Genomic DNA, 25,701 nt, shown 5'->3' on the forward strand with positions numbered 1-25,701 from the left:
CAGCCAGTCGGGACGCGCCTTGCGAGCAGCCAATGGCAGCAGCGGCGCYGCTTGTTGTCGCCCCGTGAGGCGGMTGCGCCCTGGGCTCGGTGCCGCCGCCGCCGCCGCCGCAGGAGGGACCCGGGAGGCCCCAGGCCCCGGTGCCCGCTCGCCCCTCGCCGCCCTCACCGGCCCCGCAGCCCCCGCGGCGGGCGGGGAGATGCAGCCCCCGGGCGCTCAGCAGCCGCCGCTCTACGCGCCCAGCGGGGACTTCACCTTCGTCTCCTCGGCGGACGCCGAAGGTGAGCGCGGGGCCGCGGGGAGGGCCGCGCTCGCTGTGCCGAGACGGGGGCTCGGYCGGGCCCGGGGGGAACGGGCGGTTCCGGGGCCGCCGGGACTCGAGGGGCCCCTCCTTGCCGTGCTGCCCGCCGCCCCCGCGGTTGGTGTCGTGGCTGGAGGCGGAGCGGGGTGGCCGCGGTGGCCGCTGCCCTGGGGCCGCTGCCGCGGGTGCGCCCCGCCGCCGTGTCCGCGTCACGGGAGCCACCAGCGTGGCAGAGGCGGCCGCGCCGCTCCRMTTCCCTGCTCCTCTGAAAGCCGGAGCCGAGGCTGTCCCGGCGACGTGACATGACCGTGACAGTGTCACTGTCCGCTCCTCTGGCTCCCGCGGTGCTGCCAGCGCACTTTGGTGCCTTACCGAAGATTGTCGCATGTTCACGTTTGCTGTAAGGTTGTGCCAAAGCGTCTGCGCCGTGTCTTATTTCGGCACAGTCATGAAGGAGAAAAAGAAGCTGTGCATGTCATCTTGGGGGTGAAGTGTGGCCCGCTGCCAAACTGCTGCACAAAGAGCAGTGGTATACCAGGATGCCATGAAGATCTGCCTTAAAACTTCAAAACTGAACATACAGGAGTCAAGACTGTGCAAATTTATTTTRATGGAGAATGATCTTTTGGGCTCTRCCCACTTAAATAACCCACTTAAATAAGGATTCTACTTTCATGTATGTGTTTAGTTATAATTGTGACTAGGGAATCATGTAAATCCTTACTYATGTGTCCCACCCTGGAAAGGAATTGCTGAAGTGGACAAATTCCTGTAGAATACCTGTTCTTTGGTTACAGTCCTTCTGGAAAGAAATACAAGTCAACGGCAGTCATGGCTGTCGGTTTTTTTTGTTGTTGGGGTTTTTTTGCTTGTTTGTTTTCCTTTGTTTTGCTTTGCCTCTTCACCTTGTCATGAAAAAGGATCCAGGTACCTCTGAACAGAAGCTTTCTGCTTTTTGCCTGGAAGTATCTTTTGGGCAATTTTGAACCCAATCCAATACAGTCACCTTTCCTGTAGATTGTGTTCACTTGCCCTTGGCTCCATGTTCTTTATGAACACAAGCAAGGTGTGATCTCCTGACTGTTCAACTGTAGTCCTGTCCTCAAAGTGCTGGATAGATGTACCCTAGCAAAGAAAAACATAAGCAAAGTTAAATATCTTGGTATTCTGAAATTAAAATACTACACATTACACTCTCARTTTTTTACATGTTTCCCAAATCTTTATCCATATGAAAAAAATAAAAGCGTAAATTGTTACCCCATTTTATTTCTGTGCAATATAGGAGCTGTATGAAAGAAAACTGGAGAGATGTTTGCAATTACATYATCAGACATGGTAGAAAGAGCAGACTGTTTGGGGTTTTGCCTCTTGTACTGCTTTTTCAAAATTTAGAGTCAAGATTGTTTTGAAAGCTGGTTTGCTGCAATACCTGGTTGAAATGAGGCATCTGAGAGACCTTGCTTCTGTGGTGTTCAGTCTGAGACAATAGCAGTGAAGGCACCCAGACTCTTGGTAGGAAGTATCAGCATCACCAGTTCTTGGTAGATTTTTTAGTGCTCTGTAGCCCTGCTGTTAAAAGACTCATTCAAAGCAGTCTGCAACGGAGGAGGTTTCTGCAGCTTTATCTTGCAAAACAGACTGAAGATCATGTTAATAGGTTTTATTATTCAAAGTGTGGTTGTAGGTATTCGCCCATTACTAAAAGGAATCTCGGTAAATACGACTTGTGTAGGAGTTTCCCTGCCTCAGGATGGATTGTTAGCAGTCCCTGAGAAAGGAGAAATAAATAGGTGGTTGGACTGWTGTGTTTGCTTCTTTTGACAGCTTCCTTTATGCTCAGAGTAGCAAGAACCTTTCCTCGCAAAAAAGTGTTGTATTGTAGTAGAAACAAGTATTTCTTAATGACAGAAGGGTCCCAGAGTTAAGAAAACCTTCTGGGGCTTTACCTTGATGCCCAGGCATTAAGATTTTCCTTTTTCCTTCCCTTTGTAAGCAGCAGAGAAAGGCTTTGCTTGAGTCTGGTGAGAAAAGTGTATACCTGCTGGTACTGAGAAGAGCAAAGAGAAATTCCTGCCATAAGTTATGGTGATCTTTACAAGGGTCCCATGCAGGTGGTTTTTCCAAGAATCAAAGCAATGGATCATTAACTCTCAAGACTATGRAATAGTTCAAAAGCATTTATGGGGAAGCTTGAGTTTGAGTGGCCTAGCAAGCTTATCAGGGATGGAGAATTCTGCTGAATTAATTGCACTGCTGAGCCATCAATGAACACTTAGAACATGTTRGCTGAAGACTTTGAGATTCTGTCACTGTGCAAATTTTGTTTCTATAAAACTGTGCAGCATTTTTAAAGAGGATGTTGCAAATGTAATCTACAAATATGGCCTGATGTGTTTCTGGGAGTATGTRTGTCAGAAGTASTTGATGTAGTTAGGCATTTGGGGRAATTTGTGCTGAGGAATATTAACGWGTGAAAAACACACAATGAAAAGGAAAAAAAAAATTCATTGGTGAGGTGAAAAACTGTTGGATGAGAAGAGAGTTTTTATCTCAGTATATTTATAGTAAACTTGTACAAAATATTTACACATTTCTGTTTGGATTTTTCCTTCTTAGCAAACGAGGGAAATCCATTATTTCCTAAAGGAGTAATTACTTCTTATATGTCTTTTTCTTTCTTCAAGTTGCTTAGTTTATTTTCCAATACTACTTTTTGTTTTCCATCTGTATGTAAGTGAATAAAATGAGCAAAAAAATATACTTATTGGTGATTTTGACAAAACCAATGAGAACATAGATAAATTGCTCTTTGTTTTGCTTAGTACTGTGGCAAAGCAAGGTCACAGTATATCAAAGAGAACTTGTATTACTTATTGTCCAGAGCTTAAGGATCTCTAATAGCATTCTTTCTCCAACATTTTCAGTTTTATTAAAGTCAGGCTATGAACTAAATAATCTTCAAATGTTTTTCTTTTATGAAAAATTTGACATAAAAGCAGAGAGTGGTTTTGGCTGAAACAGTGCCACTATTCAAAAATGGGCTCCAAGAGAGGTAGAGTATGGTCAGAAAGTAATGATAAATCATCCACAGTTTTTGAAGAGACTCTCATTAGCATGAAGAGACTCTCATTAGTTCCCTCCTTTTGTGCCTTTAAACTCTTAGTGATAAAGCACAAATGGAAGCCTTTCTGTCATACCACAACACTGTGTCATAAAACAAGAGACCCATCTAAGCTAAAACCTGGTCATTTGAAACCTAACCCAACATTGTTACTATTGCAATAAAACCACAAGTACACTTTCAAATTATGTATTTCTGAAAGTATSATTTTATTTTGTAACTTTGAATGTTTTATGGCAATGACCAACACATGTAGCTTCATATGTTTGTTGTTTATCTTCCAGTACTTTTAAAATTCAGATGGCATTTGGCTAGAGATTAAAAGGTCTATATTTCTCTCCCTTTTTCTTCAGATCTTAGTGGCTCCATAACAACTCCAGATGTTAAGCTGAATCTTGGAGGAGAATTCATCAAAGAATCAACTGCAACTACATTCCTAAGGCAGAGAGGATATGGCTGGCTTCTGGAAGTGGAAGATGATGACCCAGAAGATAACAAGCCACTCCTGTATGTTGTAATTATTTCTGGGTATCTATCTTTATTAGCTGCGTAGGGAAAACAAACAGCTTGTAGTCTCTCATTGTTCCACAGCCTTGTGCTGTGACTAGAATTCTGTTTGACAAATTACTTGACCAATGAGTGCTTTCTTGTGCAAGAATGGAAACATTCTTTCTCATTATGGGTTTTAATCTCTATGGTTTTAAAAATGAGATGGCATYCTCTGTCTTTTGCATTCATGTTGCGAGTTTATTGATGCTGTCAAAGGATCAAAGGCTAAGAYAATCCTGTGGGAAGATTCCTGTTAAGTAAATCTAAGTCAATTCTGTCAGTTACTCTGAAGCAAAAGCATTGTGAATCATGGTTATTACAGTAGGGATGTTAGAACCAAGGTAGCACAAGCTTTATAATCTTTGATGCTGCYTTTTACTATAAAGCTAGATTAAAAGAGTGTTAGTGCTGAAAGACAGTGATGTCCTTAAAAGCTGAAAGTCGCTGCATCCATTGTTCTGTTCACAGAAGCGTGGCTGGCTGAAGGAAGTTTGTACGTTAAGGTTACTACACCATGAGTCCAGCTGCCTGGTCCTTTTTCTGCACCTTAGCAACTTCATTCTCAGTGTCTCAGTGTTTTCCTGTGAATTAAACATAATGATGCTTTWAAAAATTGGAGTGAGACAGAGAGTACTCTGGAGAACTCAGCTGAGAGTGYTGGGAGACAACCGATGTCTGGAGAGCTTAATAATGACAGTGCTACTTGAGAAGTACTTTGAAGTGTGCAGGAGCAGCTCCTTGTGTGAATAAGTCTGTTTTGTAAACCTCTAACTTTAAATTAAGAAAAAGACAGGTGTAGTGAAGTGACAACACAGGAATTCTGACTTTTGTATAACAGTTGCTTTGATTATTCCCAGAACCGTGTGCTGTAATGAATTCTCGCAATTTGAATCCTATTAAGGATTGAAAGAACAGTAACCTGCTAAGGGAAGTTCACCAATGCAGTGCTGCTGTGCAAATGTTTTGTTCAATAAAGTGAGATTATTTTTTTTACTTTCTCATTGGGCAGCCATTCTCCAGACACTTGTTTCCTGACAGAGCTACTATCACTTCCAGGTGAGGTAGCTGTCAGCTTCATGCAAAAGATAACTTACATGAGAGACTGTCAGAATAATAAAGACAATGATGATGAAGACTTATTTCCATACAGCAAATACTTGTGTTACACAGTTTCAGAGTATAGGGCTGCTACATCCTTTTTAGAGAAAGGGTGGAAGATGCTTCTAGTCTATTCTTTAGATTCAGGGATGATTAAAGAAAGATTTTTCTTACTTAGTCACCAGTTAGTAATACCRCTTCTGAAGTAGCTTTAGTAATAGTAATCCAGAAATTGCCCCGAGAGACTGAATGAGCAGAATTTAATTATTTTTTAAGGGAAATTGGGGTGAATCATGTCTTTGCATTTACTTCTCACTTCGGTTTTCCTGAAGAAAAAGCCAAAAAATGAAAGCCTTGAACAAAACCTTCTTAAATGGACCTAAGATATAATTCTAAATTTTTCTTCGTTGTGTTCGTAAATGTAGAACAGTGTATCTGCAGTGAATGTTGCAGCTCTTCATAGCTCCTCAGTCATGACTGAGGTTCTGCACTTAAAGAAGTGGAATTGGCAATTACTTGGTTAGTCTGATTCCTTGCCATTACACWAGGACAGTCAGGTAACATGTACCAGTTAAGAGTTTCCTGTGCAAAAGAATCTTCTGGCCAATTTGTATCTGTTTGSAGAGAGTTTGTAACAGGAAGCCCAGATGACAATGAGAAAATGGCAAGATCTGTTGATACATATTATTGCTATTTCAAGTGGTTTTTATTTTTTTACCTATATGGGAAACAAACTAGAAGTGAAACAGTTGGCATAGAGTGGYCTGTTGAAAACCATTGTTGTTGAAGGAAGTTAAACTCCATTTTATTTTTTAAAATGGTTTTATGGGATGTATTTGGAATGGTTAAGATTAGTGAATGTAATGGTATTCTTTCATACAGAACTTGAAATAAAATGTTTTCATAGTAAGTGTGCTCATGGCAAACTGCTTGGCATAAAAATACACAGACATTCTTTATGTATGCATGCCTTTGACTTTTAAGTAGTTACATGATACAAATGTGTCATGAGTCTTCATGTGTYAGAAAAATAGACCTGCTGTCTTAATGCAGAGTCTAAGGGTATCAGAGAATCACAGAATGGTTTGGGTTGAAAGCAACCTTAAAGATCATCTAGTTCCAACTCCTCAGTCTTGGGTAGGGGCACCTTCCACTAGTCCAAGTACTCAGAGCCCCATGCAGCCTGGTGTCTGTTGTCGTGTATGTTTTCTGTTCTCAATCATGTTATTTGTTTTAGAGTAATTAAACAAATCTAACTGTATCACACCGGTTACAGAATGCAGCATGAACGTGTAGTGTTGCTTTATTGTGGACAAACTGTTCCTTTGCTAGTTATGGCTTCAGAAAGCCTTCTGGGTGATAGCAGACTTGCTCTATAAACCKACTGTTTGCCCCTGCACTTATTTTTTTAAGCTCTATTTCCTTACTGTGGTGTATAGTAATGCTTACTTGTTTTACAATTTCAGGGAAGAACTCGACATCGATCTGAAGGATATTTACTACAAAATTCGATGTGTGTTGATGCCTATGCCATCTCTTGGGTTCAATAGGCAGGTAGTCAGAGACAATCCAGACTTTTGGGGTCCTCTGGCAGTTGTCCTCTTCTTCTCAATGATTTCATTATATGGACAATTTAAGGTAGGTATAAATCTTTTGCCTAAAAAGAAATCKGAACTAAATTTGGGGATGTGATTGCTAAGCAATTTGCATTCTTATGTAGGTAGAAAGTCTTTTTTTCACATACTAATGTGGGGCATTTCAAGTGCTTTTCTCAAGTTAATATGTAGAAAGACAGCAGTTAAGAATGTATTAAATAGCCCACGGGAAAGTTAATCATGATGAAATGTCAAGTTTGTTTTTATACCGTGAAACAAAGGAAAGATGTGATTTCTAGAGGAACCAGATTGATACTAATGGGTTTATAGTCATRTTAGTGAATATTTCAATTTTAATTGTGACCTTTTGTTAACTTGCTTTTTATTACTAAAAAATGTTACTGAAAAGCATTTGTTYGGATGCCATGCATTCTGATTTCCTGACAAATAAAGCTTCTTATTTAATTCTTACTATATGACTGCTGTTATCTGGTATATTTAAACTTCATTAGTGCCATTTGCTATTTTGTCCTCCCTGCTCAGTTACAATCAAATAACTTTCCTCTGGTCAATAGACTTTTTCCATAATTCCTTTTGAACTGYAAGGTGAATAGCTACTCAGAGGCATTGTGCATATTTAATTGACCTCCATAAACACTGTTAGCTTTTTTCTTAATGTCTGATTAAATAAATGTTATCATTTATAGTAACAATTTGAATGTAAGCCTAGGTGCTCCTGCTTTGGAAATTTTTATGACTAAATGCGTGGTTACAGTTGTTTTAAATGTGACCAAGTATGGCAATAAGCCATATGTAAACTAGCAGAATGTGCTTATGCAAGTATTTGTGTGAATGGTGGGRTAAAATCATTCCCTTTGGGACCTCTGGCTTCCATATGGTGTGTCAAATGCTGACTAAGAATTCCCTCTGATTATCTTGTCTCSATGAGTCTTGAAGTGAGTAGATTGAGCTACTTTATTATTCAAGCCTTCTGGGTGGGCCACGCACCTATCTTCTCAGCGAAACAAGGACCGTTCCTTGACCCTATGACAGATAAACCACCTCCTGCAGTTTGTGTACCTTCTGTACAGGAACACTGGGTCTAATGTTTCTTAGAAACAGTGGATTTACCATATGGATGCAAGGGTGCTGTATATGTATGAGGAGGGAAAGCTAGCAGCTAGCAGCAGGATGACCAACAGCAGCTGGGCTAGATGAACCCAAAGGTGGGCTCTAAGTTGGAGAGAGATGAGCACTCCTGCTCTAAGACTTTAACCTGGTCCTCTTCTTTTAGAGAGTGGAGGAAAGCAGGAAGTGAAAGGAGGCCATGTGCTATTTTCACAAATAGCATAAAGCCACTATATTTTTTAAGTCGTGCTGGGTTTTTTATCTGATTTTCCCTAATTCATTCTTCTGGGAATCTGGAACTTTTAATTAAGCGAAGTATTGACTTGAGTACTGACTTARTTTTTTAAGTTGAGTCACTGTATGTTTGGAAATAGAGAGACTTGACTTAGGCTGTTGTTTCCTTCTAAAAAGACATTTCGTAAAGGAGAGCTTTACTTCTAATCYTCCCAGTGGCTCAACACCAAAACCAGCTAAATTAATTTGAAGGTTCTGTTAAGCCAGAGAATGATTTTAAGATATCTTCTGTAGTTTAAGAGCAGAACTATGAAAGAAGCAAGAAAAAATAATGACAAACTTGGTCCCGGGAGTCTGGAGCTTTTATTAAGTTGTCACCATAATCAAATTCCAGTGAGAATTGAAGTCCTATGTCTTCTGAGCATTCTCAATTTGAGTAAAGTGGCATCTTTATAGGTGATAGAAGGAGAATTCCAGCTCCTTGTATTGGTCGGCCTGACTTTTAAAAMCCATCTGAGCTCACATTTTGTAATAAATGGGGTGTGAAGACATTTAGGGTAGTTCTAACTCAACTTCCTATTCCTATTACAATACTTGCAAAATACATTGCATGTGCATTCCATGTACACCAATTTTCCCATTAATGTGAATCTGTAAATGTAGCATCTAAACTTTATTTGCAGATTGCATTGTGCTACTAAACACTATTCCTGCCCCAATTCAGAATTCAGTTTTGCATAATAAAATCTTTGACTGCAGTGAAAATGATTAATAGAAGTAGATTTTCCATTCTCACAGGTGACAATTACTCATATAAATTAATTGTTCTTTATCTCTTAAGGTAGTTTCTTGGATTATAACTATTTGGATATTTGGATCCTTGACAATTTTTTTACTGGCCAGAGTTCTCGGAGGAGAAGTAAGTACMTGTATGTGAAAAGGATGTAGAGAGAGGTAATGTAAAGTCTCTTAACTATATTTTTTAGTAATAGTTGAGTTCTCTTAGTGCATGGCATTTGATCTCATAGCCAGCTWAGAATGGATGTCATTGCTAAGTGTAAAGTAACTAAACTAAAGTCAGGTTCTCAGCCTCCAAAATAAAATCTAAAACATAGCGATCATCAGCTAATCTCTCTGTGCAATTGATGGTGTGCTCGGAAGTGATAAACAGTCTGGAAATCTGTATTGTGAATCCCAGAAATTCTACCAGCTTCCTGTGATCCAGWACTGAAATCCACTCTTGAGAGGCAAATGCTTTTGAGTTTTTGGTCACTGGTGTAAATAGGACCCTCTTTATTTTTAAATGGGGGGCTAAGAGCAGTTAGATGTCTTTGTGTGTAAAGCACCTACCAGTGTTTGATTTTGTCTCTGGCATGATGCAGTTCAAGCCCATGAAAATATGAAAGCCAWTGCAATTTTCAACTGCAAAGCCAACTGAAGTTGTGGACGGCATTCCTTCCTCCAGCTGCTTGCACCAGCAGGGTTGGAATAGCTGCTTAAGTCATTTACGAATTAAGTCATTAAATGATTCAGGTGTAAACAACAAAAAAAATGACTTAGAGCAAGGCCCAGAGACAGCTACAGTGGAACACTCAGGAGGACAGAACTTCTTGAATGGATCAGCAGCATAAGATACATTGAACTGTGTCATGAAGAACTAAATATTCAGTGATGTTGATTTTTATACTTTTACTATGGATATTGCATTAATGATGCACTAGTGTTGCAGAGGTCCTATGTTATTTACTTTAAAATTTTTAGATTTTCCTTTTAATTATAAATTCTAAAGTCTTCTTGAGCGAATGCTGTTTCGAAAGAAAAAGTCTCATAAATGTGATTGCATGGTATTTCTGTATATCAACACAATCCAGATACCCTTAAATCAACCTGGTTTGTGGCTTAAAACATCAAATTATCATATTGTATAAACTGGAGAAAAAGTATAGGTTTGCAGAGCTTGTTGTGAAGGATCATCATCTACAAGAAAAGGCTTACAAATGCCACTTTTTTTTCCCTTTAAGTTCAAGAAGCCTAGCTCTGCATGGGAACATTTCAGGGGAAAATCAGACATTTCCTTCTGAAGCTAAAAGTAGTTACGGAAGTACTTGGAACAACTCTGTTCAAGACAGTCTCAATAAATTGAAGCTGGAATTCAGAAGAATTCCGTGCCTTACAGGGATCAAGTTTTAGGTCTTCTGCTGACACCAAAAGCATTCATGTACTTTATGTATTTATTTCTGTATAATGGATATGAGTTTGTTAATGCAGAAAATTATATCTTTGCTGCTTGTGACAACCAGGACTACAACTGGACCTTGAGAGGTCTGTTGCAGTTCTGTGCTCCTGGGTATCATATGTAAATACTTCCTTTGAAAGTGATAATTTACAGTGTTCCCAAAAAAAAGACAATATTTCTAATTTTATGGCTTACCATACAAAACCAAATTTTATATTAGCAAGTTTGCTTTAGCTGAAATTTCATGAGTACCTAACATATTATAATCGTTATTCATAGTGTTATAACAAGAACAAATCATATTCGGTGACAGAGATTGAATACTGCAAAGCTTATTTTTATATGCTTGAAAATTTCAGGTTGCTTATGGCCAGGTTCTTGGTGTAATAGGATATTCCCTACTTCCCCTCATTGTCATAGCACCTGTACTTTTGGTGGTTGGATCATTTGAAGTTGTTTCTACCCTAATAAAAGTAAGTTCATGTCATCTCTTGAGAATGATTTAGTTATTTTTAAGTCATTTTCTTAACACTTCARGTAATCCATTCAGGTAAGTGCAACRATRTGTCAAAATTTTCGAAAYKACAAAGTGAGYTMTGTGATCCTTTTGGTTAGCATGGTGGAAAGTGAATGCGGTTTTAAATGCTTCTTTTGAGTGCTTGGGGATATATAGTGCTGTTGCTATAACAACACCTGTTGTTACTAGGCTAGCTTGTATTTAAGTATTTTGCTGTGCTCTAATAGCTGCGCTACAAGAAAACCAGGATTCTCATTTTGAGAAGAGAATGCATAATTAAACCTCAGAATGAAGATTCTGAAAATAAGCTTTTCTCTCCCTTCCCCCATCAYCCAGTTTATTTTTAGTCACTGCAGTATGAATATGACATTAGTCATTGTTCTGAGACTTCCCCATAGTGGTAGCTGTACAAAGCTCTCCATATGTTTAGCAGGGAAGGTAAAGATTATTCTGATTTAGAGATGTGGAATGTAAGGCACAAAGAATAACCTGCCTGRTACCACCTGCTGCTGGACACCTTTTATGGAACCAACAACATTCCCTAAAAGATCCCAGAACTGCATAACGCTCTTGAACACTTCCATTATTTCCTAAAACCCTTTTAGGTAGCCTTTGAAGTTACTRCTGAGCTTGGGAAGGTTAGCGAAGAAAATTCTGTTATGAGCTAAGCTGTACACTTTCTGGGGGTTTGTTCTGTTGATTTGATTATTTCTGTCCTTCTAGCTTTCTGGTAAACAGTATAATTGAGGTATAGCTAGAGTGTATGATAAGTAATAAATTGCCATATTTGTGATTTGGTAATTTGTAGTTACTGATAAGTGATAGTCAGAAAGTAAATCATTAACTTGACAGTTAACTAATATGTAACTTGAAAATAAATATATGTTCATGAAACACTGTTACTTGATTACTAGTAACARCCTTACGTTAACTTCAGGGGGAATCTCTGCAAGATCCTTATCTTTGCACCACTACATGAAAATGCATCACAAACCCCAAATGGCCAAAACTACTTGAGCTGTGACAAGTACTACTTATTTTGACTCTGTTTTATTTTGAGAGAATAAGTGATTTTTGCTGTGGTGTTTGGAGAGACTTTCTTGTGTCAGCTAAAACTGTTCATCTTCTTTTTCAGTTGTTTGGAGTCTTTTGGGCTGCATACAGTGCTGCATCATTACTAGTTGGAGAAGAATTCAAGACCAAGAAACCCCTTCTAATTTATCCAATCTTTTTATTATACATTTATTTTCTGTCCTTGTACACYGGGGTGTGATCTAGTGTGAGATGCGGCCAGAAACCATATTTCAGTCACTTGCAGACTGATAATGTATAAGATTAAGAAGGCTGGAGATAATACAAGTGACTGTTTTGTATCCAGTTGTCAAGATGTTTTAAGATCGAAGAGCATATTTGTGTATATTATTTAATGAAGCAATTGTAGCTATATAGATTTGTATCAAAGTTCTAGGTTTGTTTAAGACTCTTCAGATTTTAATGAACAAAATAAAAGAAACTTGTGTTTTATAGCAAAGCGTAGCAAAACTGCAACTCAATACCTGTGCCAAAAGCACTGGGACCAGATTACTATATTCAAGAATTAAAAATGAGAAGTTAACTGTTAACAATCTCAAAAGTGCAATTTTTCTTTCAAGCTTAAACACAGCTGGCTTTTTTTGGCACAGCAAATTCTGTAGATAATATATATTTATGGAACAGTCCTGATTGTTCACAGAATAGTCTGTATAATCAAGACAAGAAGATACTACTTTTAATTTAGTGCCTCAATTACTGTGATTTGGCTGTTGAGTTTTTATAAATTCCAATTTGTTTTCAAAACATGTATATACTGTGTATTTTGTATCTATGGCTTGTGTGTACCGTAAATACTCCTTGGTTAAGGATGTATATTGAGTTTTTAAAAATTGAAGATACAAGTATTTGRAGTTTTCATTTACTATCTCTGACCAAAGGAGCAAGATATTTACTGCGTGACATAATTAATTAAAATGCATATTTAGAGAATCAAATTATTTTACTTAAAAGTATAAATTTACAGAGAAATGGGTGAACACCTTTCTCAACTCTAGTGCTGGCTTAATGTTGGAGAAAAAAAGATGATCTATCAAATTTGTGTGATCTTYAAACAATGTTATTTTATGATGACAAAATAAAAATATTGCTTCCCTAACTATGTTTTACAACATCTTGCTCTGTTTTGCTTTTAATAGCATGGTATTTAACATGCATCTTTTTTTTTTGCACCAATACTATTAATCCCTTGTAAAGAGAAATAAGAAAGATGCGGAAGGCCAGATTCTCCCTTCACTAAACAAGGCAGAGTTACAGCCTTAGTAACAGTTAGAGTCTTGCTAATTTTGACTCTCCAAGGATTATGTAATAATGTGATGACATGTTAAATATTTCCTGTGTACTGTGTTGATTGCTTATATAATGGTCCTTATGGTAATATTTCTTCACAAGGGAAGTCCACTGAAGTTCACTTTGCATGGTACTTGTACACATTTGCAGTCTCCAGTATTTAGTATCAACAAATAGCTCTGAAGTTACTTTTTTTTTCCTGGTAACAGAAGAAAAGTATTTCCTATTCCCCCCTCMTTTTTTTAAGTTGACAAATAAAAATCAGCCATGAAAATGTAATAGCAAGGGCTGTCTTTGATCACTAATGGACATATTTCCACATGTATATTTTTCCAGCTTTTTAGACTGTGTAACTGACCAGCTTGGTTTTTTGTTTTAACCAGTCATTACTGATGCAAAATACATAATTAAATTCTAGCCCTCCCACAAATGTTTAGCTTACTCAGTCCACTTTCCTGGCTGATGCTTGTGATGGTCTTAAACAGAACTCCTTGAAATTAGTGCTGGACATAAATTGCAGTGTAATATTTGAGCATGTAATATATAAAATGAGAAAAATTAGTAGAGTGGTTCATTTTTCATCTGATTTTTGACTTGTGCAGAAGTTCTGATGGAATTAATGCAAAGTGATACTAAATCAATTTATATCAGTAGCAGCTTATTTSTTACCTACAAGAGTTTTGAGAGCATTCATACCACATTCTTAAAAAATACCAAACATATTAGCTTTGGAATCTTGCATGATATTCTGGTCTTACCTCTTTTTTCATGACTCACATTTCTTTTTTTAACAGGAATAGCAAACTATTATAAGACTCCACCCAGACCCTGTGAATATATTTAACTTCCATCCCCACAAAGGTGAAGGGCAAGAATACATTTAGGTTACTAGGCTGTGGGAGAGCTTTAAGCTAAGTTCCTCTTTGCATAGTTGTGCATGAGGTGTTCTGTGCATCTGAAATGGCTATGAATATTGAAAGGATGCAAGAATGTTATACTGAATCTCCAAATACCTCCCTTTCCTCTCCAGTAATGTTCTGTGAAAGTTGTAGTTGCAATTTTAACTGTTCCTTTCTACAGACTTGGCATATGTGTAATATGCAATGTAGATACACACTTAACATAGTACATATTTTGTACACAATTGCAGATTTGCACTTTTTAATCTTAGAATCTCTAGGGTCGCTTTTTGCATATGTTGTGCAAGAAACGTACAAACAGCTCTCAAATGATTCTGATAGTTTGTAATAACTTTGCATTCAACAAACTCATATTTTTAGATGAGGTATGTGTGTAAATATAAGATGTATTTTATAAAATATTTGAATTAAACTTGTTTACAGAATGTATGAAGCTTATTTATATTTACTGCATTAATATTGAATAATTGATGAATTAAGACAYGTCCATGTTCCTGCACATGCCACCAATATATATTGATGTATAACATAACACCAATAGATTTGAGGCTATAAGCTTTTCTGATAATCAATATACTACTTCAGTCTGTCAAAACTGAAAACTTAAGAGCACATCCATATAGCAAAAAAATTGCCTCAGATGCAACACCTCATTTTGGGGTGGTGACATGGGTATCACACCTTGGTGAGATGTGTTTTGSATGATCTCTAGAGAGCATTTAGACATGTACAGATCTGTGTACATACAGTGTACACAGATGTACATACAGTGCTGTTTATCAGAAAAATTATTCTTAYTCGGAAAGTTGATGAAATCAGTTGTTGAGACAACATACAGCTTGATATCTGCTGTAATTTTATCATTATCCTTATTGGTGTATAATGATTTGCTTGAAGTACTACAGCAAGCTTAAAAGTGGCTTATTTTGCTCTCAGGACAATTTTGATTAGCCTGGGTGGCACACATACCCATATGGGCTTGGTTTGGTTTCCTTATTTTTTCTTCACACGGTGTATTTCTTCAAAAATTTCCCTGCTGGAGCTCCCTGTGCTAATTTGGATCGTTCTAATAAAGATATTATTTAGAAAACTTCGTATTTGAAAATTGTATTTAAGACCAGCAGTAGCCTAAAAGCTTTGTGAATTATTTTAGTGTAACATGYCACATAAAGCCTACAGCAGATAAAGTAACACGAACAGGTAGGCTGCGCTATACAGACTGAATTGGTATTTTAGTGGGTGAAAAGGGAAAATATCAACAAAATACAAAACGTTTGATTAAAACCATGTCATTTTTGAAGCACTGCTTCAAAGCAAAATGCTGTCGTGGGTGCAGTGGCTCTGCGCTCCCCGCCCGGGGCCAGGGACACCTTTTCCAAGGGCAGAGTGCCTYCCGCGAGGGAGCTGCAGCAAAGGCACTGTGGCTTTGTCACTCCGTACCAGCGCTGGAGGCCACTGACACCGCGGCTCTCTCGCACCACACGGGGATAAAAACAGAGCCAGTGTCGGAGCCGGGGTATGAAACACAAATCCCCGAGCCCCAGGGCGGCAAACGCGCTCGCCGGCTTTTGTCCGAAGCGGTAAGGACGCGGCAGCGGCAAGGGCCGCGAACACCGCGGTCCGGGAACACGGCGGTCCGGGAATGCCGCGGGTCGGGAACACGGCGGTCCGGGAATGCCGGGCTCGGGCCGCGGCGGGAGCGGAGCCAGCGCGGGGTGGGCGCGCCGTGGGTGCGGTGGGTGGTGCGCGCGCAGGCGCGCTCCGCTCCGCCCCGCCCCCGCCCCGCCCCGCCCCGCGCGGAGAGGCCCCCGCCCCCCGCCGGCCCGCGGCCGCTCGGTTCCGCATCCGGCGCGGTTGTGTCACTTCCCACTCACGCGGGCTCTCTCCCTTTCCCCCTCTCCCCGGACCCGGATGGTGACTGGCGGCGGCGGCTCTAGGGACTGTCAGTGAGCGGCTCTCCCCGGGCCTCTTGTCCTGAGGGCGGCGGCGGCCGCGAAGATGGCTGCGGCGGCCTCCTGCTCCTCGGCCGCGGCGACGGCRGGGCCCGGTCCCGGTCCGGGCTCTTGCGAGTGGCTGCTGCTGCGGGACGGCTGCTTGCGCTGCGACGCCGACGGGCTCTGCAGCCTGTGCTACCACCCGGCGCTCAACGCCATCCTGGCCGTGACCGCGCGCGGCGCCATCAAAGTCATCGACGGCACCTCGGGGGCCACGCTGCAGGCGTCGGCGCTCGGCGGTGAGCGGGGAGCGGGGCCGCCGCGGAACAGGTGTCGTGGCGGGCCAGGGCAGCCTCGGGAAGGAGCGGCCGGGCTCGGCTCGGGCCTTTTGTGCCGGCGGATCCCCTCRGCTCTTTGTCACCCTTTTTTGTTTTTCTGGCCTGAACGGCCTCCCCTGCCCGGGGTGGTGGTGGAGTCGCCGTCCCTGGAGATGCTAGGGAGAGGCTGGACGTGGCACTCAGTGCTATGGTCCGGTTGACATAGTGGTCATAGGCTGGACTTGGCGAATCTCTTTTCCAACCCAGTTGAGTCTGTGGTTCTGTGTTCCTACTCTTYGGGGCAGAGGTACTCATGTAGACAGTGCCGAGGCGTTTTAYTTCTGCAAAACATATTGGCATGATTGCTTAAAGATTAAATGGGGATGGAAGGCTGAAATGTATAGGACTGTACTTTTTAATTTTGGTTTTGTAGGTGTTCTTGTGGATCATATGGTGTTGAACATTCCAAAGATTAGAAGAAGTATGTTAGGCAGGACATGCATAGTTCTTGTTCTTATTGATATGTGAAACTGTAATAATTTATTTATTGAGCCTTATTCTATTTTTTTAGAAGGCTTACTGCTTAAAAGTGTCATTTGTCCTATGGCTTAGAATTATTTAATATCATAATCCTTCATGAAGTTATTTGATGATATGTTTTTGTATATATTTGGATGGTTCTTCAGGCTGTTGACTGTCTTGACTGTTTCTGGTGCTAGTAACCATATCCATGCTATTATGTTCCGGAGCATGATTGTGTACTAGCTTTGTGGAGGCTAAGAGTTTAGCCTCTCTATAACTATAAGGCAACTTTATTTGTTGACCATTAGTGTTTTTGCAATGTTAATAAACTGGCTTTGTAGAAAAAGATCCATATGCCATTAACAACTTTTGTTCCMTGTTCATTAATGGCTTTTTAAACTGTGGCACTTGTCAGAATATTGGTGGCCAGGGGTGGGTAAGGTTGTTTGTCTTGTTGTGAGTCCAGCCCATAGAATAGAAAGATACATTTCTCRCCAGCTGTGTTTTTCCATGTTCAGGTTCTCCTTACAGATGTGTGTCGCKAATAAGATGTTGCTTTGCTGAGTGGTGAAAGATTGTTTGCTCCCTGAACGTGTCACAGTAATGCCAAGAACTGCATGGGAATGCCATAGCCTAGGCAATGTGTACATTCTCACCTTGAAAAAGAGTAACTGTATTGCAATGTCAGACTGAAGAGAACAGGACAAAAAATTGTTGATTTCCTTTCATAACTCAGAGTTGATACATTGTATGCAAAGGTTAAGCATTTGGGGCAGTTGAAAAAAGAAAGTTTGTGGAATTATTAAGAAGGTGCCAGGTGCTTTTGTTGTCATTTGCTTGCATGGAGAATAAGGCTCTTGTGTGGGGTTTCCTGCATTGGTCAGGATTCAGATCACTTTGCTTCTGTAATTCTCTTCTACCATGTAGTTTCCTAAAGTGCCATTTTTATTAATAACTTTGTTTCTTTACTTCAAGCTATTGCATAAATTTTATAATTTATTTTAAGTTGTGGATGAAGAGGGCATAAAAAGAGGACTTAATTTGTAATTTGGCTGTCTGTGTAGGAGATGTCTAATTCTGAGATACAGAAAAGGAAGTGAACTGTAAATCAGTGTTTCTACACTTTGCTGTGATAGAATCCTGCAATGGGTTTGACTCAGTACTCARAATGCTAATGGCAATTCTCCCCTAAATAGTAACTATTTGAAAATAACATATTGCTTTGCTTCTGTTACGTACATTCAATCATGTATACTTCCTTTAGTGTCAGTCTTCTCTGTGACAGCATGGCTGTAAAAGATGGGTTCTACTCCTCCTCACATAAAACAGCAGAATTGCTTGCAATCTACCCAAATTTTGTCTGTGCAGTAGAGCTGATGATTACATTACTGGGGAAAAAAAAGTGATACCCTTAGCTTAGTTTGAGGAAACTTTAGGTGTATTTTCTTAGAGATTCAGACTGGCATGCCTGTCTGAAATCCGGTTCATGTCAGCAGCTGGTATCTGTTGGGGCTATTAGCAATCCTGTTCACTCTTGTTCTCTCTCTCCTCCTCCCATCTTTGGGAAGAGAAGGAAAAAGGAATTCAGCTGCTCTGTGATGTCTGCCTGCACTGTCCAGCATGAGCTCTTTTAATGTAGGATAGTAGTATTTGGACATTCAGACCTGTAAACCAACTCTGTCCCTGCTTCCTCCCCTGMCATAAATGACAGGTCAAAGGATGTTGTTGCTTCAGGGACTTCTGGTGCTATAACTAAAAATAGAGTCTCTAGGAATTAAAACTGCTTCTCCTGGGAGACTGCTTGTCCTCCTTGGTAATTGAGGCTGCAGGTCTTTTGCCCTGCCAAAAGATTTATGTTGGACAGAAATGCTGTTGCTTGTTACCCAAAGAAAAATAAAGTGTGGCAGGCCCAGGCCTCTTTCTGGAAAGCAGAGGAGGGAAAGGAATCTCCTACTGAGGCAGGATAKGGGAGAGAAAGAAACACCACCAAGCCTCAGTGTGTTTTGTATTTGCAGTCACAGTTCACTGCAGAAATATATATTAAGCTTCAAGCTCATTCTCTGTGAAAAGATTGAACCTGTGGAATGCTGAATGTGGTAGAGCAGTGAAGTGAAGGCTGCCTTCGTTAGACTAGAAATGCAGATTGCTCTTTGGTGTGTAAAAGAGCAAGGCAAAAGATCCACAGYCAAAAGACAGTTCAGTTATAGATCGGGTCCAGATACTGGGATGGAGTCTGTGTGCTTCARTTCCTCATGTGAACATCCTGATCTAATGCATGTGGTGATCCAGGGATTGTTCTTCTGATCCCAGTCTGTAGGAATTCCATTTGGATTATGGTTATTATTATACTATGCTCAATCTTCAGCAGCCTCTATCTCTTAAAAGTGTGCAATCATCTTTAATCTGTTTCTAGTATGAGCCCTGTAGGCCTTTTCAAGAGGACCAGGTGATCATTTGCAACAGCCTAGAGCGTGTTAGTGCATAAAAGTAGGGGGAAAATCAGGTGACACTAACATTAAGCTCTGTCTTACATGGTCACAAGGTTGTCCTTTTTATTCTGTCAAGACTGTTGCATGCACGCYGCATTTCAGAGAACCAGACTGGGAGTGCGAGGAAAATTCTTGTGATTTCTGGGTGTTATGCATTTCTGTTTATTTGCTAGTAGTGGTTAGTCAGGACTAGTTTTGAATCTGTCATGCAAGTCTATCAAGTACTTTATTTTCCCTCTTAGAGATTTAAATATTTCTGCGGTTTCAGTTTCAAGTTGAGCACTGGTAGCCAAAAAGTGTAAATGAGCAATCACCAAATACAGCACTAAAGATGAGCCTCTTTCTCTGCCTCAAAAGAAGCAAACCAAAACAGCTAGACAAAAAAACCCTGAAGAATCTAAACAAACTTCCAGAGTAGTCTCAAGTGATKCTCTTAGTGTTCATAGAGATGTCTGATATATCAGTTCCTTCTGTTTACAAATAAAATAAGAAAACTGCTTGAACTGGTAGAGTGCTGTAATTCCCAGAAAAGCTTGTGCAAAATTATAATAAGAAACTAAAATGTCCTGTCAGATGGACAGTGAYCATCTTGTATGTTCCAGTAGGTTTTTCTAGATTAATTTGATGTGACAGTAACTTCAGAGTCTTATTTACCAAAATGCACAGTGTTTTGTAGCTAAGACCTTCTAAATTACTGTGGAAATCCTAACCAGAATCAAAATACAGACTTCTGAATCTGTGCAGGGAAGCATCTGTTCTTGGTACATATATACCAGTTCCTTCAAGGGAAACAGAGATTCTGCATTTTCACCAGAGGCCCTCAAGAGCTATTTTTCCATCAGAAGAATTTAGAGGTAAATGGATCCCAACCCAGGAGGCTCACTTTCACCAGCAAGTTCAATACTATTGTCTGCCTGTCAGAGTTCCTTTTTGGGAAGTCTTATTTTTCTTCAGCTGTCTAACTTCAAATTGTGGTGCCTTGGAAATCTCTTAAGGGGTACCCAGCTCTGTTTCTTTCTGATTCTTTTCTATGTGATGCAGAAGGCGAAACAAGAAGAAAAGATTCTCTTGAAAGTCATAAAGGAAATTTACACTTCTTATAAGAACCTTTAGGAAGAAACTGTTTGGATACTCTGTTATCCAATTCTAGGCTTGCCTTATTTGAAGACACYATCAACAGTTTCAGCTGTTTGAAGCTCACTAGTAGTACCGCTCAAGTTTTCCTTCATTCTTCAAAACTGGGGGAAAATTCCTTCCTTCTTTTTGTTTTTTATATTCTTTTGTTCCATTATGAAACAAAAATCATTATAATAGTAATGAAGCCCATTGCTCTTAATACAGAATTTTCTCGTCACGTAGGGAATATTGTCAAATCCGTTAATCTGCTACAGCCCACCTTGCATTTGAGCATAATTAGGTGACTGCTAATCTGGGTGAAATACTTCTGAAAGAGATAATTCTATTAATTTATACGACCTTAAAATCATTCATGAGGAGCTTGAAGCGTTTGAAAAAACAGAATAGGACAAYTTAGATTTGAGTTCATTGTTTTATAGTAGCAAAGCCTCTAGACTTCTGTGAGCTGCATTTGTCTTCTAGCTCAGASTATGTCAGATACCCCTTCTTACTTGCCAAGCATCTTGTCAGACTGTCAAGGTGCTGTTAGTTGATATTTCCAGGCTCTGTTGTAGCACATCTGGATGACTTGCAGAAGCTAAAATAGAGTAAAAATTAGAGATCTTTTCTTTTCATRTGCCTTTAAAGGGATGTTTGCATGTGTGTGTTTCATACAGGGATTCGAAGTTGCAACAGGCGGCAGTGCAGGTAAATGTTATGTTGCCAGGCATGATCACGCAACCTTTGTTGTTTAATTGACAGATCATTCGTATCTGGACCAATGGATTCATGGCTTTCATTGCAGCAGCAGTGCAGTATTAGTAAAGGTTGCAGAATGCTTTAATGTCAAATAATCAGAAATTTCCTAGACTGCTGCATAAGGACTTTGAAAGAGGTCTTCTGCAGGAAGAGGAATCCTGAAATGCTTCTTAGTGACCTGAAGAGGAAACACTGTGCTGGGATTTGTGTCASGGATTTGAACTTTGACTTCCTGTGCTAGTTGTCTCACAGGTAGTTAAGGCATTTCTCATTGATATGAGCGTTTCTCAGGGAAAAAACAGACATTCACCTCAGTGCTGATAATTATCCAACTTTGGTCAAGATGGCTTTTAATATGCTTGTATGATGAACCCTTCCACTCATCTCCCAGTTATGTTGTGTACCGTGTTGTGTAAGATGTAGAAGAAATTTGGCAGAAATATATTCTGATAGATAACTGGTAGTTCAAGTTCAGAACRTTATGGAAAAAAACAGGTGAATGAATCTCTGTTGGACTTGAAGTAATGAAAACATGGAGAAGGCTTTTGCTGATTGCCCAGYCTAGTGATCTTTAAAAGCCTGATCTTTTCACTGTTCAGAACATGTGGAGATCAGTGGTTTGGGTATAGCACACTCTCTTGTCCTATAGATGGTCCTTTCTAGCAGCCCACCTTAATGTTAGCTGGCTGAGCAAAACCACTTTCTGAGTCTTTAGTTACATTGTTTATAYTTTTATGGTTGCTGTTGCACTGGTATCCATAACTTCAGTGAAATAGAACTTCTAAAAGGTTGTAAGACAGAGTAAAAGAAAAATATGTCCTAGATGAAGATTCACCTTGAATCTTTTTTAATAACGATTAGGTCTGCTTTTTTGGGTATGGTGTTGGTCTGTTATTTCTGGTTTTCATTCCAAGTCACTTTCAAATTGGGAAAGCTGTCCATCCTTTTACAAGGATTCTTTGATTTTCCTTGTACAGCATGACATATTTCAACAAGTTTCTTAGGTTGTCTTCAAGATGGAGATGAGACTTACAATCATGTGGACTCATGGATAGTTTTTGAATGTTTTATCAGACTGTCCAAGGTCATGTTGCAAGATAGCTTGTTGCATGTTGTCTATTCCAGTGGGATCAGTAACTTGTCACAATTTTTTTAAAAAAATGTAGATAAAAGATGTACACATAGGTCAGTTTACTTTCCTGATGGTTCTTAAGTGGTGCCACAGTATTGCTTTCTGCTGTTAGAAAGCTGTCCTTTAAATAGTTAATGCTCTCTTAATTGCACCTACTGCTTGCAGTCATCAGATGAGTGCTTGTCAGTGAGTAGAGGTTCAAGAAAGAACAGCTATTGCCCTGATAACTAACACTTGCAAGTCCTTTGCTGCCTTGTCTTTGGAAAGGGTATCAGGATTTGGTAAAGGCCCAGTGTACACTGCTAGTGCAGAAGTATACAAGAAGTCTGCAGAACATTTATTTTGAAGWTTCCTCTGTTGGGGAAAGAGCACTCCACAAATAAGGATGATAGATAATAAACATTGTGCATAAGTTTAAAAGTGTAAAATTATGGAAATAATTTTCACATCARTGTAAACACCATTATGTTTAAAATTTTCTTGAAGTATTTGCTTGGGCCATTCARTGAGTATTGTTAACTTTTTTAATGTGTAACTTAAGAGGGAATTTGCTTAAGTAGTCTTGAAAATTGGTAGCATTAGTGAAAACAAATCCAATCACAAGTGCTGGTTAACAAAAGCCTGCATAGCATACAGTCTGTCAGCAGTTCTTCAGTCCATGTACAGTTTGGAGAGGGAAGACTGTTTGATCCACTGCACTCCCTGAACTGACTGAACATGAAGCAATCAGGATCTCATTGTTGCATTTGGCAACAGGAGAAGAGTTTGGTAAACTTATGTTTATTGGGCAACAGTCTAGAAAGATTCATGAAAAACTCTATTGAAAGGAAGAGCTGGGAGGGTGAAGGATGGGACTGAGAACTATGATGGAGTGCCTGAATGACAGTGGGGAARGGGTTAGGGAGTAGGAAGCTAGAAAGATGGCAGTGATGACTGAAAGGATAGTGTTTGATTGGAGAGTAAGAAGGCACTGTAGTTAATGTGGAGAAATATTGTAGTAGACTTAGCTGACTTGTCTTCTGCAGGATTCTAGATTTATGTTGTGATGTAAATGAGGTAACTCATTTGATAAACTTTTTCTAGTAGTGGATTTTTCCAGTTCAGTTTTCTATAGCTTTTGTAAGTCAGAAGGAACAAGACCAGCATTTTTCAAAAAATAATCTCAGGTTCCCTCACCATGTAGTATTGAGAAAGAAATTATTCTGAATCTGTGGAGGAACCTGCTTCCCATTAGCTATAGAAGGTGCTCGGCAAGGCCTGGCTTAAGGTAACTTTTTTGAATGTCCAACTTTAGTGGCAGAACTGAAGTTTAACTAATGTAATCATCATGTTCAAATATTCTTCTGCTGCAACTAAGTGTTTGAAATGTACAATGCCTTTTAATTTTGCCAGCTTCTCTGAAGAATTTGAAAAGGCATCCTGAAGAATAGTTTCACTTTTAAATGTAACTTTAAATGTGCATAAATTCAGTCTGTTCTACTTCCCTATGTAGATAGAGTTATTAGGAAAATGTGAGAATGCATTTAATTAACTGGAAATACTCATAAGAATTTAGTGGAGTTGGAGCCTAGTGCACTGGGGTCTGAACTAAGTCGTAATGCCAGAATGAGATCTTGGAGTTGTGCTAGGACTACRAAATACCACCTAAATGCTCAGTAGTTACCATATTAGCAAATGCTAGAGAAGTTGTCAAGAACTCAGCTATTAATATTAGTCCATATCAATATCTGTATATGTGCTGTATTTCCATCTCAGAAAGAGTATAACAGARCTAGAAACTTGAAGTGTGGAATGGTTTATGTATGTGAAACAGTATTCAGTATGAAAAACATGATGGGAATGATTTGGAATGGGGTGGTAAGAGAGTGAGAGCATGTGGAAAATGAGAATTGGGGTTTGATTATTCAAGTACAGGAACTGAGGGCATKAAAAGARGCAACTATGGGAAATAGTAAAATATGGAGTTCCTGGCTACAGGGCACCGTGGATGCTTTATGTTTGTGGAATTACATCAGTGCTGTACAAAGTAATAGAAGAAAAACCTGTCAAATGTCATTATAAAAACCAAAATCCCTTTTGGCTCAGGAGGTCCCTAAGCACAAGTTGGCTGGGGCTGAGTGTATGACAGGAAAGAACCATTATGTAGATTATCTTTATTAAATTCTTCACTAACCACTTTGTTTAGACCACTGGCTTGGACAAAATGTGGTGTTATGAGCACTTTCCTCTGATCCGCTATGACTGATTCTCTGTTCAGTGCTTCTTTTGAAAGTAATGTCCAAAAGTGAAAGATAGGTAGTAGCTTAGCAGCCTAACATCGCTTTTCAAATACTGTTGCAGCATTGGAAGACTGCTGTTAGATTTTCTCCTAAACTTTTTATTCTGCCGACTAAACAAGCCCAATTATCTTTGTCTTTCCCTACGTTTTTTATATTCAGCCCTCACCTTAGGACCCCTTCATGGGCTTCTCACGTGTGTGCTGATGCCTCAGATAGAGGAGCAGAGCTGGAAGTGGTATTCTGGAYGTGTGCCTATTGCTGGTTACGGTAGCTTGATCTTTTCCCGTGRTCCTCTCTATGGTAACAGTTTGTTGGTGAGAGGATGCATTGCTGCCTCTTGTTCAGCCTGTCCATCAGGATCCCCAAGTTCTTTCTATTAGGTTGCCACCCAGGCAATTGGTCCTCAGCTTCTCTTGATGTATGGGCTTATATTCCATTCCGAGTATAAGACTTTGCATTTGTCTTCATTGAACATSAGGAGATCTGTGTTAAGCCATTTCTCTGTCTTTGTGAGATCCTTTCTAAAGGCAGCCATTTAATGCATCAGTTGCCCTCAGTCATCTYCCCTTGGGTGTCATCCACAATCTAAATAAAGGTGCAGCTTGTGCTTCCATCCAAGCCATTGATGAAGGTAGTGGAGCATGTCAAGCTTTGTTGAATGCCACTCATAACTGGCTGCCAGCTGGGTGTTGTATGGTTAACAACTAACTTTACACATGACAATGCAGCCAATTTTTCACTTGCTTTATAACCCACCCATCTGCTTTTGAGAATTTGCTGCTTCTCCCAACATGATGTCTTGGAAGCTTCTTACAATATGGGAACTTGGAAGGGGGAGAAATGAAAYTGTTTCCTGCCAAACAAACAGTCTTGGGAGTTCAAAAAGTATCGTATCTGGAGATATTTTCTCCTGTTGCAGAGACTGCAGGATACGTAATGGGTGAACGCAGATGCCACTTTAGGCACCAAAAGAGGAACTGGTAGTAAAATTTCATCTGGCAAAGTTTCTTTGTTGTGAAATGCTGTGATGGGACTAGCACTTGAAGAATGGGAACTTCCTGTTACTGAGCTG

The 25,701-nt window shown here is 39.8% G+C and overlaps 2 protein-coding genes across 5 annotated transcripts in view; both read left to right on the forward strand.

Moving 5' to 3' along the window:
* The first annotated feature begins 24 nt into the window (after positions 1-24).
* On the forward strand, positions 25-15,107 carry YIPF4 (Yip1 domain family member 4). Its single transcript, XM_057383648.1, has 6 exons — positions 25-281; positions 3,779-3,932; positions 6,539-6,710; positions 8,871-8,948; positions 10,625-10,738; positions 11,918-15,107. The coding sequence occupies exons 1-6, from the start codon at positions 200-202 to the stop codon at positions 12,053-12,055; spliced, it is 738 nt and encodes a 245-aa protein (XP_057239631.1). The 5' UTR covers positions 25-199; the 3' UTR covers positions 12,056-15,107.
* An 809-nt stretch (positions 15,108-15,916) lies between these two features.
* Positions 15,917-25,701, forward strand: part of BIRC6 (baculoviral IAP repeat containing 6) — a 168,957-nt gene continuing 159,172 nt past the window's right edge. For all 4 annotated transcript variants that reach the window (XM_057383649.1, XM_057383652.1, XM_057383651.1 and 1 more), the window contains exon 1: positions 15,917-16,314. In XM_057383649.1, coding sequence (XP_057239632.1) covers positions 16,080-16,314 — 235 coding nt within the window. In that variant the 5' untranslated portion in view covers positions 15,917-16,079. The remainder of the gene's footprint in view (positions 16,315-25,701) is intronic.

The sequence above is a fragment of the Malurus melanocephalus genome, unplaced genomic scaffold (assembly GCF_030028575.1).
Source record: "Malurus melanocephalus ecotype Western Australia unplaced genomic scaffold, MMel_1.1 scaffold_649, whole genome shotgun sequence".
NCBI lineage: Eukaryota > Metazoa > Chordata > Aves > Passeriformes > Maluridae > Malurus > Malurus melanocephalus.